General features: G+C 40.9%; 1 protein-coding gene across 1 annotated transcript in view; it reads right to left on the bottom strand.

The window, feature by feature from the left end:
- The window catches only part of MYO10 (myosin X), a 163,986-nt gene that overhangs the window by 19,930 nt on the left and 128,746 nt on the right, over positions 1 to 15,310 (bottom strand). The window contains exons 20-27 of the mRNA XM_058818033.1: positions 10,518 to 10,642; positions 10,270 to 10,384; positions 7,041 to 7,147; positions 5,873 to 6,082; positions 5,532 to 5,571; positions 4,203 to 5,105; positions 2,855 to 2,978; positions 1,311 to 1,554 (exon numbers count right to left, since the gene is read on the bottom strand). Coding sequence (XP_058674016.1) covers positions 1,311 to 1,554; positions 2,855 to 2,978; positions 4,203 to 5,105; positions 5,532 to 5,571; positions 5,873 to 6,082; positions 7,041 to 7,147; positions 10,270 to 10,384; positions 10,518 to 10,642 — 1,868 coding nt within the window. The remainder of the gene's footprint in view (positions 1 to 1,310; positions 1,555 to 2,854; positions 2,979 to 4,202; positions 5,106 to 5,531; positions 5,572 to 5,872; positions 6,083 to 7,040; positions 7,148 to 10,269; positions 10,385 to 10,517; positions 10,643 to 15,310) is intronic.

The raw sequence follows: 15,310 nt of genomic DNA, 5'->3' as shown, positions 1-15,310 counted from the left end.
ATGAGTTGCACTATAGGTAAGGAATGCACTCAGTAAATATTAACACTACCTAGAAAAGCTATTGTTTATTTCTTATGAAACAGAGTTCTTTAAATACATGTACCCTTTCTTTTAGCTAATTTATAAACAAATAGTCATTGATTGAACCTACAGTTCAAACTAGGTTCAGCAACCTTTGTCTGATAATTTTAAAGTACGTGCAGCAAAGAACATCTATAGAACACAGCCAGTGAAGCAATGAGGTAACAACAAAAAAAAAGAATGAATGATTAAATATATTAGAAAAAGATGCTAAATAAATGCTATGGTACATGAGACAGAGTCAAATTGAGTTTTAACAAAAAATTCAAAAAGGTAGGATCTTCAGCTTCTATTCAGAGATTTACTTGACTGCTCAGTATTTCAGTAGCAAGTCAGGATTCTCACTGAAACTCTTTTCTGTCCTACTTGAAATCAGGCTCAAGTCAGGATTGCCAAAGAAAAGATGAATCAAATATTTAAATTTAGTTTAAACTCTCTGTTAAAGTAACAAACAAATTGGATAGCTGCAGATTACAAGGCACAGAGCGGAACTGAGTGTTACTAGCCATTTCTGTTTCTCTCTACTTTGGATGAAAGCTTAGGTACACTTTATAGAGAAAAGAGACAACTAATGTTAGCACACTTTAATTTTTTTAATTAGGTAGATAATCCTAAATTGTTTAGAAAGAAAAAAGCCATCCAGTAGAAAATTCTTTTTTCTGTGTGCTTTGGGAAGCGTAAAATTCTAAGGCTTAAGGAACTTCAGCTAACAAGGCGTAAGTTATTAGGTTTAGCAATCTTGTGTTTTTAATGAATATATGCATTTTAAAGACTTTTCTACACTACCACAATTATTTAAAGCATGAAAAAAAATCTAAATACATACAGAAGATTCAGCTTTGACCCAGCGAACTTCAATATACTCAGGGCCTTTTAATTCCACCCTCTTCATTCTGGGTTTGCCTGCAGCTACAGACTTGGCCACATGCCCCAAACTGCCTTGGGAATCATTACAGACTAAGTAGGGCCTCTAGTCTGGGAGAAAGCATAGATGGATTCATTACAGCAGCATTTTTCTGAAGTATTTGGCACTGACTTAGCTCTGGAGCACTCTCTAGACTTAAGAGAGAGCCAACTAAGGACAAAACTTGCTTTCACTAACTTCACCCCACACACTCTCCTGCTTGCACTCACACAATTTGTAGGCAGGGCACTCAGTGCCTTCCCAGACTGAGCCCCAAGTACTGCTTAGAAGGAACCATGGCTAACATAAAACTGTGTAAACCTACTTGGCAGTTCGGACATCCATGGCACCCTTTAGCTTTTCTTCACTGTCGTTTTCAAAGTACATCAACTTGGACTGTCTGAGAACAAACCATCTTTTCTTCCAGTTCCTTCTGGAAAGCGTAGATGATCCACCCCCCTTTTTGTGAAGCCAGCCCTGCTTAAGTGCTTCCTGCTTAGAACGAAACCACAGGAAGGTCTCATCTTTCAGGACACACCAGCGTCGCTTCCATGTGTTAATTAAGCCACCTGGCAAGAGACACAGATGTGGGTTTACATGCAGTGAAAACAAACAGCTGTATCGTAAAACAGATGCTGGGAACAGCACCAAAACTGGAAGGTGCTGACCAACAACACTGCAGTTAAACTGAGTGTCTGCTGTAAGCCACAAAACCTCAGTTTTGCATATCCTTATGGCCACCAATATTGTTGTCAATCCAAACACCCTTAAATTATAAATTGTAGTAAGTCTCTGTATTACAAAAATATAGGAAACATACATATAATTACATTTACATATACATATCTATAATAATAAATTACTGAAAAGTCTTGCTGCACATGAGACTGATCTTTAAGACTGTTTTCAATGTATTTCAGTGATAATCTAAAAAAAAAATCTAGTGTTAAGCTCTTTCCTCTCTCCAGGTTATTAGGAGGTAACAATGTTTAACTCAAAACCACAAAACCCAACAAGGCTATGTTTAGAGCAGGAAATACACCAGTGTGAGCTCAGTCACACCAAAGTGTGGCCATACAGTACATACATGCACCTTTTGCACTGGAGTTACAGCACAGTCATAAAAACCTTAACCAAACTGATATGCTCCTGTTATCCCACAAAAACTGACTGCTAGCTATGTCAGAAAGTAAGGGCTGTGCTACTGCCAACTGCATTATTCTTCACACAAACATTGTGGTGTGTACACTCATCACTGCTCCTATACCTAAATAAGGTATATACTACAGTGATGAAATCATAAAAGGATCCAGCTAGATTACAATTTGCTATCAAAAATCAGAAGATAAACCCAAGAATTTTAGGCAGAGAACTCCTGTGTATATTCTTTCACAGTCTCTCACACCCCTTTGCTACAGGTAATCTTTTTCATGTCTTCCAGATCCAAAGTGGAATTTGACTAAGTTCAGTAAAATTGGTCTGCAATGTAGAATGCTGTCTATGTTACAAGCTTTTGACAGCAGGAATCAGCTTTCCTGAAAATTTGATACAATTTGATTTGTGAGTTATTTTTCTCTATGTATACTGAACATTTCATTGTTTGTGAGACAGCAAAGATGTAAGATGAAACAGAGGCAGCCCAAAATATTGATCTTTTTTTTTCCCCTCTTTTTTCTGAGGGGAACATTGCTAGATATAAGCCACTGCAAGTAACTTAACTTGAGAGTAGCTCAAATTAAATACAGTCACTTTTCCATCACCCTTTGAAAAATGAGAAAATAGCTTAACTTTACAGGAATTGGGATTGCAACACACAATAAATATTTCTGGTTATTTTGTCTATTTATCAAATTCTGATTCATCCAGTACCTTTCATGTACAGAAAACTGTGAAAGTAGGGCAGGCTGACACAGCTGTAGACTGAATCCCTCCTGTAGGAAAGTTCATCATCTGTATCAAACCTGGAGTCAAAATCTTCTTCGCTGTCTTCAAACTACACAAGAAAGTAAAGAAAGGTCATAATCTCTCAGGAAAGAGTTTAGATCAAGTTGGTTTAGAAAAATCTAGCTAAAACATTTTATTATATATTGGAAGGTTCCTCATTGGTTTTCACCCAGCTAACAAAGGAAGGAGTAAGTTTCAGCTTGAACTGTTTGATTACACAATAAATCTGAGTAAAAGCTTTGTAGAGGATCAGGAAAGTCATCCCTTTGCAAGAGTATGGTCAGGGTAGGCTATCCTGTGCTACCTGCCCCTGTCACTGAAGTGCTGTGGGGAACAGCTTAAAAATGTATTGAAAAGGAAACCTTGCACAAGCTGTGGTACTAGATTTCCCTCACCCCAGAAAGTCAGAAGAATTTCTGTTCTGTATCCGACACACATCCAGAGTCATGCAGCAGGGTTCATCTTCAACAGAGACACTGAAAGTGTTTTCTCCTCAGGCAAGAACTGTCAACTTATCCCACCACCTACAATGGCTCTTGGAAAGCTTATCACTGCCTCAAATGTAGTAGATATTATATCATTAAAGTTTTCCTTCTAAACAAGTCAGTGTTCCTGAAATACATTTTCACTTTCCCAATCACATAGTCTCACAGAAACACTGGCTGAGTGGTAGAGAAAATCATATTCTTTCAAAAATATTTGTAGAAGGAAATCACAGTATACTCAGTAAACAGCACTGAAAAATTTCTCTGCAGAATGTGTGTCTGCCTCAGTAATTTAAACATTTTCCATTGTGTGAACTTTACTCTCCAAATAATCTCAAAATATACCTGGCACATTAGGGACTTCTGCAAGCATCTTATTCTTCAATACTCTTGCAACTTACACACATAACTATATTTAGTTTTCCTGAAATTAATACCCCAACATGGTACCTGGTACCCCAACTCCAAACACATGCACACAGAAGAACTTCGCTGTGCACTGATCTCCTCACCAAGTAACATACAGTGCTGCATTAAAGCAGTTAAAACCATGTCTGTGCAAAAGCCAAGGACTGCAAACAGCATCTGAGCAGCCTCTGACTCTAATGCACTCACCCCAGTGGCATCTAGATGGCAACAGACCACTATTTCCAAAGGTGCTCTGCGCAAACCAAGCTACACAATGTTTTCTAGGAACAGCTACAGTGAATCTACAGCTGCACAGCAGAGAACGAAAATAATCAGAAAGCACCTATCAATTATTAGATAACATAAACACTGCTACTTACAGAAGACTGGGCTCCCTCAGAGCTGAACCGGTACGCTCCAGAGCTATTGTAGGTCCCCACGGAACACCGGTAGTCCGGTGACCACTGGCTACTGTGCGAGTTGGAGAAGGTCACACTGCTGCCAGAAGTGATAGCACCATCTTCGTAGTCATCCTGGTCGTAATCATAGTCTCCATCAGGAGAAATAAGTTCCACAGAATTTGGGGGTCTGCAGGATACATTTTCTGGCATGCAGTAGGTGGATTCGCCGCTGGAAGAGTTGTGGAGACTCACTGTGTCGTGGGCAGGAGGTATGACCATGGCGTCGCTGGCAGCAGGAATTGTTGGCACCACGGTATCATTCATGTAAGGATCCTCTTCTGAGGAATCATCGCTTGTTCTGATGCCACTGGTCCTTTGATCAGAATGGCCGTGCTCACTCGGGTTGGGCGAATCCTTAAATGCATCATCATCGGCTTCAAAGCCCTCATCTACCTCCTCCTCAGGATATGGCTGGCTGAAGTTAAAATTGGGCTTTTCACTGCAGGCATTTCCAGTCTGTTCAGCCAGCTCAGCAGGATACCCACTGCCCACAGAGAGAGACCTCTCAATGTTTCGGACACATTCGTCAATCTCATCGAAGTTCAGAGATTCCAGGAACTCCTGGGCTGCTCGACATGCTTCATCCTCTAGCCGCCGGAGCTCCTCATCGCGACGCTGCTGCAGCCTCTGTAACGAAGCCTCTGTCAAGGACAGCTCCTGCTGCTTCTTCACGCGCTGCAGATCTTCGATTTCTTTTTCCAGACGCAGGATTTCTTCCACCTGCCTGCTTTCTTTCTGCTTCTCCACCTCCTGCTTCAGTTCTGCCTCCTTCTGAGCTTTCTGAATGGCAGCCAGTTCCTGCTTCTTTCTCTCTTCTTCAGCCTGCATAAAAATAAAATGAAACAAAATCAAGTTAGGTTCCTAAATGCAAGCTTGTTTTTAAAAATCTATTTCTAAAGCTCCATACTCCACCATGCTCATTCATTTAAAAGCAGCCCTGTCTTCACATCAGCAAGAAATGAAAAGGAAAGGAAAAGAAACAAACTAAAGCATGATTACATTTGCTCAGAGATAGGTGAGCAGAGGAAGTTCAAATATGTGCAGAAAATTCAATCTTTGTTGGAAATTAAATGAAGCATCAGGTGAAAGAAATTTCCATGCAAACTATATTGAGTTTCCTTTGGCTTTATCTGCCAGCTCCTGTAATTAGTTTAGTTTTAATGCTACAGGTACCTTTTATTTTTTTAATTGCTGGGTTGAGATACTCAAATAAACAGGGTGGCTGAAAGCATTAAGAATGTAATTTACCTGCTGGGCAAGACGCTCTGCTTCTTGCCTTTGTCTTTCCCTAAAAGTGAGTGAAGAAAAAAAGTCAGTCAATCAAGCTCAACATAAGCTCATGGCATTCCTTTGCTATGGCAATAGCTCAGCTTACAGAGATCATCTGCCACCTGAAACAGACAGCCAAAAATAAGATCACAACAAATATGTTTGTGACTATGAAACCACCATGATAGCTATATATGTCTTTTAGCAAAAGCAGCAAAGGTTTCCAAAATCTCTTGTTCCAGAACAGCCTGAAATAAAGGCTTTCAGACCAACACCTAACAAGGCAAAGGCAGGACAGTGATGTAAGCCAGACACTGCACCTTTCTTCCTCCTCTCTTCTCCTTTCCTCCTCCTGTCTCCGCTTCTCCTCCAGTCTCTCCCTGTAAAGACGCCGAGCAAGCTGGCCTCGCCGCTGCTTCTGAAGGACTGTGGCTGCTTTCTTCAGGCACAGGAACTTCTTCCTGCCACTGAATGCTCTGTAGTTCTTCTGTATCACAACCACATAGTAGAGAACCTTTCTGTACCGCTTTCTGGGGGGAGAAAAGAAAGAAGCAAATTTGTAATGAAACAGTTGAGAGGGATCTTGCCTCGGTGACCTGCAATAGTGAGCCCGTGATAGTTCCAGCTCTGTGCTAGCTCCCCCACTGTTCACGTTCTTGTCCCTTTGAGAAGCAAGATTCTCTCATTTCTTGACAGCATCCTGTGTGTCTTCATTAAGGAAATGCACATGTCTTACATGCTCTTATGCCCCTGCCAAGGAGCTGCTAAAAGACAGTTCTTTGTGTGTGCACACATGCAGAGAAAGAATATACAGAGCCATCCCACATCTCTGAAAAGAAAGACCGTGCATAGCAAGACAGCTGGCATAAAAAAAGGATATTGTTTTTAAGTAACATACTGGTCAGAATATAAGAACAGGACTAATAAGCACATGAAAAGAAATTACCTCATTATGCAAACAAGCTTCCTTAAACTATCCTAAACTGACTTATAGAAAAAGCAGAGAAATAAATAAATGGGATGAGCAACTCCACCTAACACATAATGCATGAAGCCAGGCAATCAAGTCAAACATTAATCAGAAACACAGATTCTTCATCTCCAAGAACCAAATGGATTAGTTTTATTTTCCTTCTGTTTTCTTACCATGAAGAAGCAAAGATAAATCAGGATCTCAGCTGGTGACTTGGGGCAGCCCCACTAGGTGCCATCCAACTAGAGTTCCTACCATGGCTCTAATGACATGATACAATCAGATAGATTCTGGCTGACTTCCAAATTTCTGCATTGTCCTATTTATTATATTAAAACAATTCAAACTTTGCATTATTCATGAGTATTTTTAGCTGCTGTTTTCAAAAGCCACTTACAGAATTTGAATGCCTGGCCCCTACAAAATTGAGAATTGTGTCAGAAGGATTTAACTTCTTGACAACTCATCTATTTATTTCCAATCCTTACTATTAATATCCTCATGCTGTCACTTACCGGGCTGCATAACCTAAGATGTGCGCTCGGATGATCATCGCTGCCTTGGTGACTTCTGCTTCCCGCTGCTTCTCCAGCTTGTGCTCTAAGGACTCCCGCAGAAACACCTGCAGAAGAAAAATTCTGACTTAACAAATTTTGGTGAGCGTCATATTTCAGGGAGAGCCAGATCAGTCTAAGCAGCAAGCCTCAGCTTTGAATTCAGAGCAAAATCTACTATTTCCTCGGCAGAAAAAAGAAAAACAAAATGTAGTCCTTTTAAAAGAAAACACCTGCAGATGATCCTCTGACTTTGGATTTCAATGGGAAGGGTCAGATTACTCTATTGTAACTTTTAATTAGGAGCAGGGTTTTTCCAAATGTAACGCAATTACTGGATGCATTAAACAGCCTTTCCCACCAGAGTAACACAGGCCAAAGAAGCTGCAGGGCTTAGCATGAACTTTCTAATCAGAGGGGCAGAAATACCACCCTGACAATTTACATTTTTCACAGGGACATCAGGCTCCACAACCCCTAACAAGGCTTGCAGTTTCCAAAGACATTGCTACAGGACTGCAGAAGTAGGCAGAAGTGAGAATGCCTTCATGTTCATGTGGGCTCGACTGTGTTTTCCTGATATTACATGGAGAGGGTGGCTGGGGCCAGACCCCCACCAGAGCTGGCCACCCTCCCACAGACAGAATGCTTCCCAGGCTCTCTTCCAAGCACCAACCTGGACATTCACCTAGTGCCTCTCAGAGGAGCCTTAGCACATACATTGACATAAACTGAGCTAACACAGCCTATTTTGCCTTAAATGAGTAAAACTGCTTCTCCAGTCAAGCAGGGGCATGGGGGAGGTGGCTTCCCTCTTCCACCTGCCTTGACATCTGCTCTTTACCACACGCTCACACAGTGGTGAGCTATCTGCTGTCAGCGCTTTTCCAGCTCTTCTCAACTCTTCTTTTCTAAAGGCCAAGTATGATGGTGTCAGCTATGGGTGACAACAGCCTGGCATGCTGCTGCCTCACACATGGGCAGCTGGAAATAGCCAGTTCAGTGACACTTTGATAATGTGCGATGAGAGCCAGGCTGCACACCATAGCATGGGGATGAGGAAAGCTCATGGACAGGGTGGGCTCTGCTAAGGGAGGAGGGCTGCAAAGACACATAAAAGCAGGAAGGCATCTTTGAAGTGCTGGGTGTTTTCTCTTGATGTGAAAAAACCCCCAAAACCCAACCAAAAAATTTCACATACCCCCCTACCCTCCTCCCAGAAAAAAAAAAAAAAAAAAAACCCAACAAAACAAAACAAACAAACAAAAAAACCCAACAACCCAGAAACCAAACCCAGTGGGTTTGGTTTTGACTTTTGGGGGTGTTCACAGCAAAAGAAGCTGATTTTTCTCTGTGTTTACATGGAAAAACAGCCCATCATCAAAGCCAAAGCAGCTCTCAAGGACAGGCACAGTTGTGAGTTTTGAACAAAGCTAGAAAGGGACTTTCTAGTACAAGTTACCCAAGAAACAGAAACAGAAAAAGTCTCACAGAAAGACTCTAAGTCACAATGCCAGTGCCACACTGGGCAGCTCTTTCTATATGAAGTTTTCCCTCAGGGAAAAAGCCTTTTCTTTCACACAGTGGGCAATCTTTCTTTACTTTACACACAAACTTTCAAAAACACAACAAAATTCTTTGGAAAAGCATTCAGCTACTTCTGGGACAAGAAAAGCAGATGTTAAGCTCAGACTAATGCCTTTTCCTGACCAGGTACATTGCAGAATGAGATATTAAAGACAAGGAAAAAAAATCATACTGAAGCCAAATCATTGCAATGCCATTATTATCCCTCTAAATAATATAGGGGCAGGATAGTGCCTCATCCCATGTTCAGTCTGAAAGCAGTGTCCCCTTGTGCTCCTCTGCTGTTTATGCAGTCTCACAAGTGCACAGGCAGCCCCTGGGGGAGGATGAGCCCAGGCCACAGTAAGGGAAGCTACAACACAGCTCTGGCTCCTACTGAGGTCCTGATGAGAAGTTGATAAAAAACTATTTCTGATAAACATGTGACCCTGAGATGCCAAAGCACTCTCCAGGGTCCATGCATAAACACTGTTAATATGCTACACTGAAATAGACTGGGATGCACAGCCCAGCCCTGCAGCCCAATGCCATCACTGCGCTGTTTGGGAGCCACTGGCTACAAAAATGGGATGGGAGATGACATCAATTGCCATCAAAATATTTCAGATTATTTCTTCCTTCTTACAGCAACTGTAAGACGATTAAAACAACTTTCCCAATGCAAGTCTAAGAGTCCTTAAGCATACAGAGGAAGAGAAGAAATCCTTCCAAACCATCCAGTTGTGGGGAGAAAAGGAAGAATATTTCCTACAGAAATAAAATTTTACAAAATATATTTGCTACCTTATGGTACTAAAAACTGTTTTTAAAAAGTTTTTTATACTTAGGAGATCTCAAATCCTGAAATGGGGAATCTTCTCCCAAGTCTGCAATGCTTTCATATCATTTGCTGAAATCTAAGAGCACAAATCACCAGCTGCTGTCTATAATCAAGCTTGCAAAATGAGCACATAAAAACACATGGATTGTTTTATTTCTCAAATCAAAATTTCATTCTTTAATTTATTCTAAAGTAATTAGATTTTTTTTCCTTTAAAGGAAAAAAATGTGGGTGAAGGTCAGGTTCTCTGGTAGAACACACATCAAGATCTAATGTACCTCTGGAAAAGACTCTCAGACTAGGATGGCAAACACACAATTCTACCATGTGAATGCTGGCTAAAATTCTTCTCCCTGATTTCTGCCACTGAAGAGGTATTGGTTAGGTCAGTTTACTAGTATGAGTGGAGCTCCCTGCAGAACAAAAGTGTTTCCCCATATGTTCCATACTTCTAAAAAATGAAAAAATCCAAATACCACATTTTAAGTTCTGATCCTGACCAGTGCTACCACTTGTGAGCAGTGACAGAAAATTCAGGTGGATTCTTTCTCTGTGACTGAAATCTCCAGTCAGTTTCTAAGTGCCTTAGACAGCAAATTCCTCAGCACAACCATTAATTGTTGCTTTAGGAGTTTCAAGAGCACCAAGAGGCAGGAGCAGCTTCTTTAAAGGCCAGAAGTAATTGCTGCAGAACTACATCTCTGCAGCTGTGCAGTCTAAATCCTGTCCCCTCAGCCTTGTATATGCACCAGCACCACAATGTGCAGAGACAGGTTATTTTACCTTATTTTTTCCAAGCTGCCATTCAGTGCTTGTGTTGTCATACAGACGAAGTAAGACGGCACATTTCTCATTTATATCTTCAGGGAGAGTTAAGTTTCTCATCAGGACTTTATACCTGGCAACCAAAAAGTATTTATTGCTTCATTTAAGAGATTAACTTCTATTTTTACCATATGATTATTTTTACTTTTATTCCTCAACATGGGAATATTGACTTACACTTGAAGTCCACGAGTCAGGGTGTTTACCTTTTATAAAAGTCTTGAAAGGGCCTCCTGACTGGGAACCCAGCCCTCCGGATCCTGACCGTCTCCAGCATCCCAGAATAGCGCAGCTGGTTAAGCACCACGGTCTGATCAAACTGGTCTGGCATCTGCAATGAGCACGTTCAAAACAACAATTTTAATAGCAATGCTTAGAGATGTCAGGGGAAATAAAGAAGGGCAAATCGTATGAATCTGAAATGCACAAAGCCTAATAACTGGCTACACAATGTCTTAAAGGATATTAGCAGTCCTGAGCGTATAAAAATATCTACAGAATAGAAATCATGGGGTAATTACAGAATATCATTTCCACAGACAGGACATTTACAGCCATTTAACTCATCAACTCTTTCCATTTCATGTGTATTTGTAGGCTATTGCTGTGCAGGCAGAAACAACAGAAAGAAGCACAGGCAGTTAACAGGTCAACAGCTATAAGCTTGATTATTTTGCTTCTTCAGCAATTGAATTTAAAGTCCCTGTAGAGGATTCCAAATATTGAAGATACACAAATACAAGCCATATGGATGTAATAAAAAACAAAACCAGAAGGCCAGAAAATATTCAGTTTTTAGTGTATTGACAATTATCTGCTATGGATAGGGAGGAAAGTTTGCCAGTGGTACCTCAAATCTTAAATAAGCTGTATTTAAAAGAGTTTGTCTTTATTGCTATTCTGAACAGTAGAAATATTCTCTTGTGTAAACAGACCCTCCCTGCTCATCTGAAGTAAGTTTCCCTTAGTTTGCCAGCAGTTCTTTCAGCATTATTTTCCATTCAGAAAACAGATAACCCCACAGCTACTCAGTTATGCAATGCTGTGAATGCTGATCAGCATGGTTCTGCCACTGGGAGCCTCAGGAATGCCCTCAGCCCGTCTGAGAACCCCCGAGTCACCTGTATTTTCACCATGGTTTGAGGTAACCCAGACAGAGCCATGCAAAGCTGCTCAAGACAGCACTAATTGCTGCCTGGCAAAACAGGGGCAACCCCCACACGGAAATGCCACCACATGTAAACACACAATTTAATTCATCAGCATGAATTATCATCACCCACTTTAACCCATCAGCTGACCCTCCTGTGCAGCCATTTGCAGAGCTGGAGCACAGTGTTCAGTATTTTGCACATTCAGGAGGTGGGATTTCACAGATACAGCCAACAGTTCACATAGAGATCTGAAGTTCTTCAACCAACAAAAGTGACAGCAAGATCAAGCCCTGGGAAACTGTTGATCAGAGGACTGTACTGTTATTTATTAACTGGCTTTAATCATGCCTCTTGTTCAACTTAGCAAACAAATTACTCCCCCAAATTTTAACTTGACAAATAAATTCAATGTAACAAATAAATTACACCTCCAAATTTTAACTTCTTATAAAAAGTACCTTCAGGAAAGCACAGACTCAAAAGCCCATTTTAACTATCCAGTATAACCTTTTCCATCAGTGCCTTTATTCATGAAACAAAACTCTGTGTGCTAGTAGTGACACCAGAGGGAGAAAACTTTTGTGTGAAAGATGTGAACGAACCCATCTCCCTCAATGTGTTTCATCTGGATTTTGCCATGGTGAGTAAGATCTCTGTATTTCAGTGAACACTCAGCATGAATGCTTTCAGTGAGGGCATCAATCATGGCTGGTGTTGCCAGCAGGGATTCCTGGATGTGCCCACTGTATGCCATCCAAGTGTCAGGGAACCAGCCTGGCAAAGCTGCCCTTTGCATGTCCATGCTGCCTCTTTTGGTGCAGGTGGCTGATGATGCCCGATGGGAAAGGCAGGGAATGGATACAGATGTACACACGGAAATCACAAGGAAAAGCTTTCACTTTTCACCTTGTGTAACTCAAGGCTGATGTTTGCCACAAGCAGACACAGCTCTTTTTTTTTTTCTCTAACCCTAGAACAACTTTTAGTCCTTTTAGCCCACCCAAACTTGCTGGCTCAAAAGGTGGCGTTTTTCTCAAGAGTTGCAAACACAACAGTATTTTGGTGTGCTGAGGTGGGGAGGAAGATGCATGGATGGGAGTGGGGACACACCACAGCCAGGCAAAATGCTGGTGACATGACAGATGTCTCTCTCACTAGGCAGCCTCTCCCTCTGCAAGGGAGCAGCTCCTGCTTGGAGAGACAGATGGCTGACATATCACCTAACCCTTTTATTGCCACCTCTAGGCACTTAACAAGCCAAAAGTCAGCGCCACACCTGGCTTGAAAGCTCATGTTACTGTTAAAAAAAAAAAAAACAAAAAACAAAAACCCAAAACTGGAGTCACAGAGGAAGAAGAAACATTTTGGTAACATTTTCCCTACAACTACAGAAGTTCGAAACAGCTCTGCCCAGTCACCAGAAGGTGGAAATGTCACACAGATACCTAAATTCAAATGCAGTTTTTTAAAAAAAGCATAAAACATTGCAAGAGATGTTAGCATGCTATCAACACAGGACAACATGGAGACCATTGCAACTTCAATCAACCACTTTAAATGCCTACGCCATCACTTTACATTACTTGCTATTTTTAATTACTCACAGACACATGAGACATTAAATTGAAGGGTCAAATCCTCCTGACATATCATTGGAATTACATCTGCAACAAGTCTGGCTGCTTTGAGAAAACAGGGTTGGTGATAAGAGATGTGCTGGACTTATCTCTTATGCTTTTCAATATGAAATACTAAAAGATTCCCCCTCTCCCCCCATAGCAGAGATGATCTTAAGCGCAACTTCTAGCAGGACTCCTCACAACTAAAGAAATCAATTGCATGTGCCTTTATTGAACTAGAATGCAAGAACTGCACATATGCCACTTGTAAACTGCAGACACATCTCAGACAGAGCGACAACCATTTCCACTTGGACACTGCTTGGTGCAGCAATGAGTTAAACCTCCAATAGTATCAAATCTCCATGCAAAGGGTTACCTGTGCAGCTGATGATCACCTTTCCCTCTTTCCTGGCGCTCCTTCAGACCTCCTGTGGTAAGCAAGCTAACTTTCCAATTGACACCAAATACAGGACAGGACCTAGCTCTGGGGTCTGCTGAATTTCTACCGGGACTGCTGTTAAAGCTTGACTTGGCTCACAAATGAACACTTGGGAAGCAATTGTCTTCTCTAGGAAAACTTCAGATAGACAGCAGAACCATGACTGATTTTGAAACAGTACATCTTCCAGAGTAAAAATTTGAAGTCATTCTGAAAACTAAGACTCCTGCAAAGTAAAATCAAATTTACTAAAGAGAAGGCAACAGAAAAGAAAGTGAACAGACAACTTTCAAAATTGTCTCTGAGATGCAATCAACTAAATTTTCAATAGATATTTCACTTTTATCATGGAATGGCAGTGCTGAACTACTCCAGCTCACAAAATCACTAGAGCTAGCTAGAGTGACATCAGTCAAGTCATGTTAAGGCACTGAGCAATATCAATGTGAAATTAATAACTACAAGCCTGGTCTGTTCCACATGATAAGGGTGCTTTTTTATTGTGTTGCAGACACAACTTGTAATTCATTATTTCCTGGATCCAAAAGTCTCCACTGCATTTGCACCAGACAGCACCAAAGCCAAGATTTCAGCATGACCTGGAGTCTCAACTGGCGACACTTTGGTTCCTTAAGCTGCTAAATGCTTGCTCTGATCTATAGTGAGTCTCCCAAAGGGCAGAGCTTCTGCCTGAAATCACAATTAGAAGCATCCATTAGGACAGACATTTAACACCTATGCATAATTTTAATAATAAAATAGTTTTTCAGATTACAGTTTGACTGAACTTTAAGAAATAACTTTTCTTTTCCTTCCCCTTTCTTTGGACAGTACCTTTAGTGAAGACCCCAAGGTCTGAATAGCACAGAGAACACAATACTTTTTCACTCTGTGCATCATTTGCACAGAAATCAATCATCTGCTGAAACACAGGGCATACCTGACTTCACCCTGTGTAAATCCTTCTTCCTCCCTCAACTCCTGGCTGCCTCACCAGAGTACAAGCACAATAATGATGAATTACAGCACCCTCACAGGCTTTAGGCAGGCAGGAGGGAGTTAACAAAGAGATGGCAAGAGGGATAGGGTGAGAGGAGAGAAGGAAAAAATCCCACTCCCTTGTTTCGGGATCTCCCTGTAAGAACTTGAGCAGAACTATGTCAGCTTTGCTACCATGCCTTAAAATTGTTGATTTTCCTGGCTTGGAAAAGTCTTTTATGGAAGATACATGCAGAAAAAGAAAAGATGAAACACACATAAAAAAGTAATTTTTAAAATTTAAACACTAGTAACTTTTTTTCAATATCTTAATTTCTTTAAATCTCCTATTTAACTCCTAAAATGAAATCCTGGCAGTTTTACTCTGGAGAAAACCAGCAGAAATTAAGAAGAGGCCAGTCTTTCTCTGCTTTTTAGGGGGTTTGGATCTAGTTTTCACATACAAATGTGTATATTTTGTCAGAAACAGCAAGACTTACTAAGCAAGATGTTTCTGAAATGGCCCCCAGGGTTTTCTGATTTCAGTCAAGAGCTCCATGAGTCAAAACAAATGTCAGGCTTTCCTCACAGACAAGTTTGAAAAACGTAACTAATTTAATTTCTAATCTTTATAATCTAGCTGAACTAATATGAAGAATTCTGCATGCCCCTTGCTTGCCTTTTTAAAACCAAATTATGCCCAGTGATTCTCATCCAAATGTACTGCTTGGCAGCCTTTACTGGTGTCAAGGATTCACGCCAGTAACCTGAAAGAAGTGAAAGGGAAATGCCCTTGCCTGCAATAG

Source organism: Ammospiza caudacuta, chromosome 1, assembly GCF_027887145.1.
Source record: "Ammospiza caudacuta isolate bAmmCau1 chromosome 1, bAmmCau1.pri, whole genome shotgun sequence".
In the NCBI taxonomy this organism is placed as follows: domain Eukaryota; kingdom Metazoa; phylum Chordata; class Aves; order Passeriformes; family Passerellidae; genus Ammospiza; species Ammospiza caudacuta.
The sequence above is the reverse complement of the archived record's forward strand: the minus strand, read 5'-3'. Positions and strand labels throughout refer to the sequence as shown.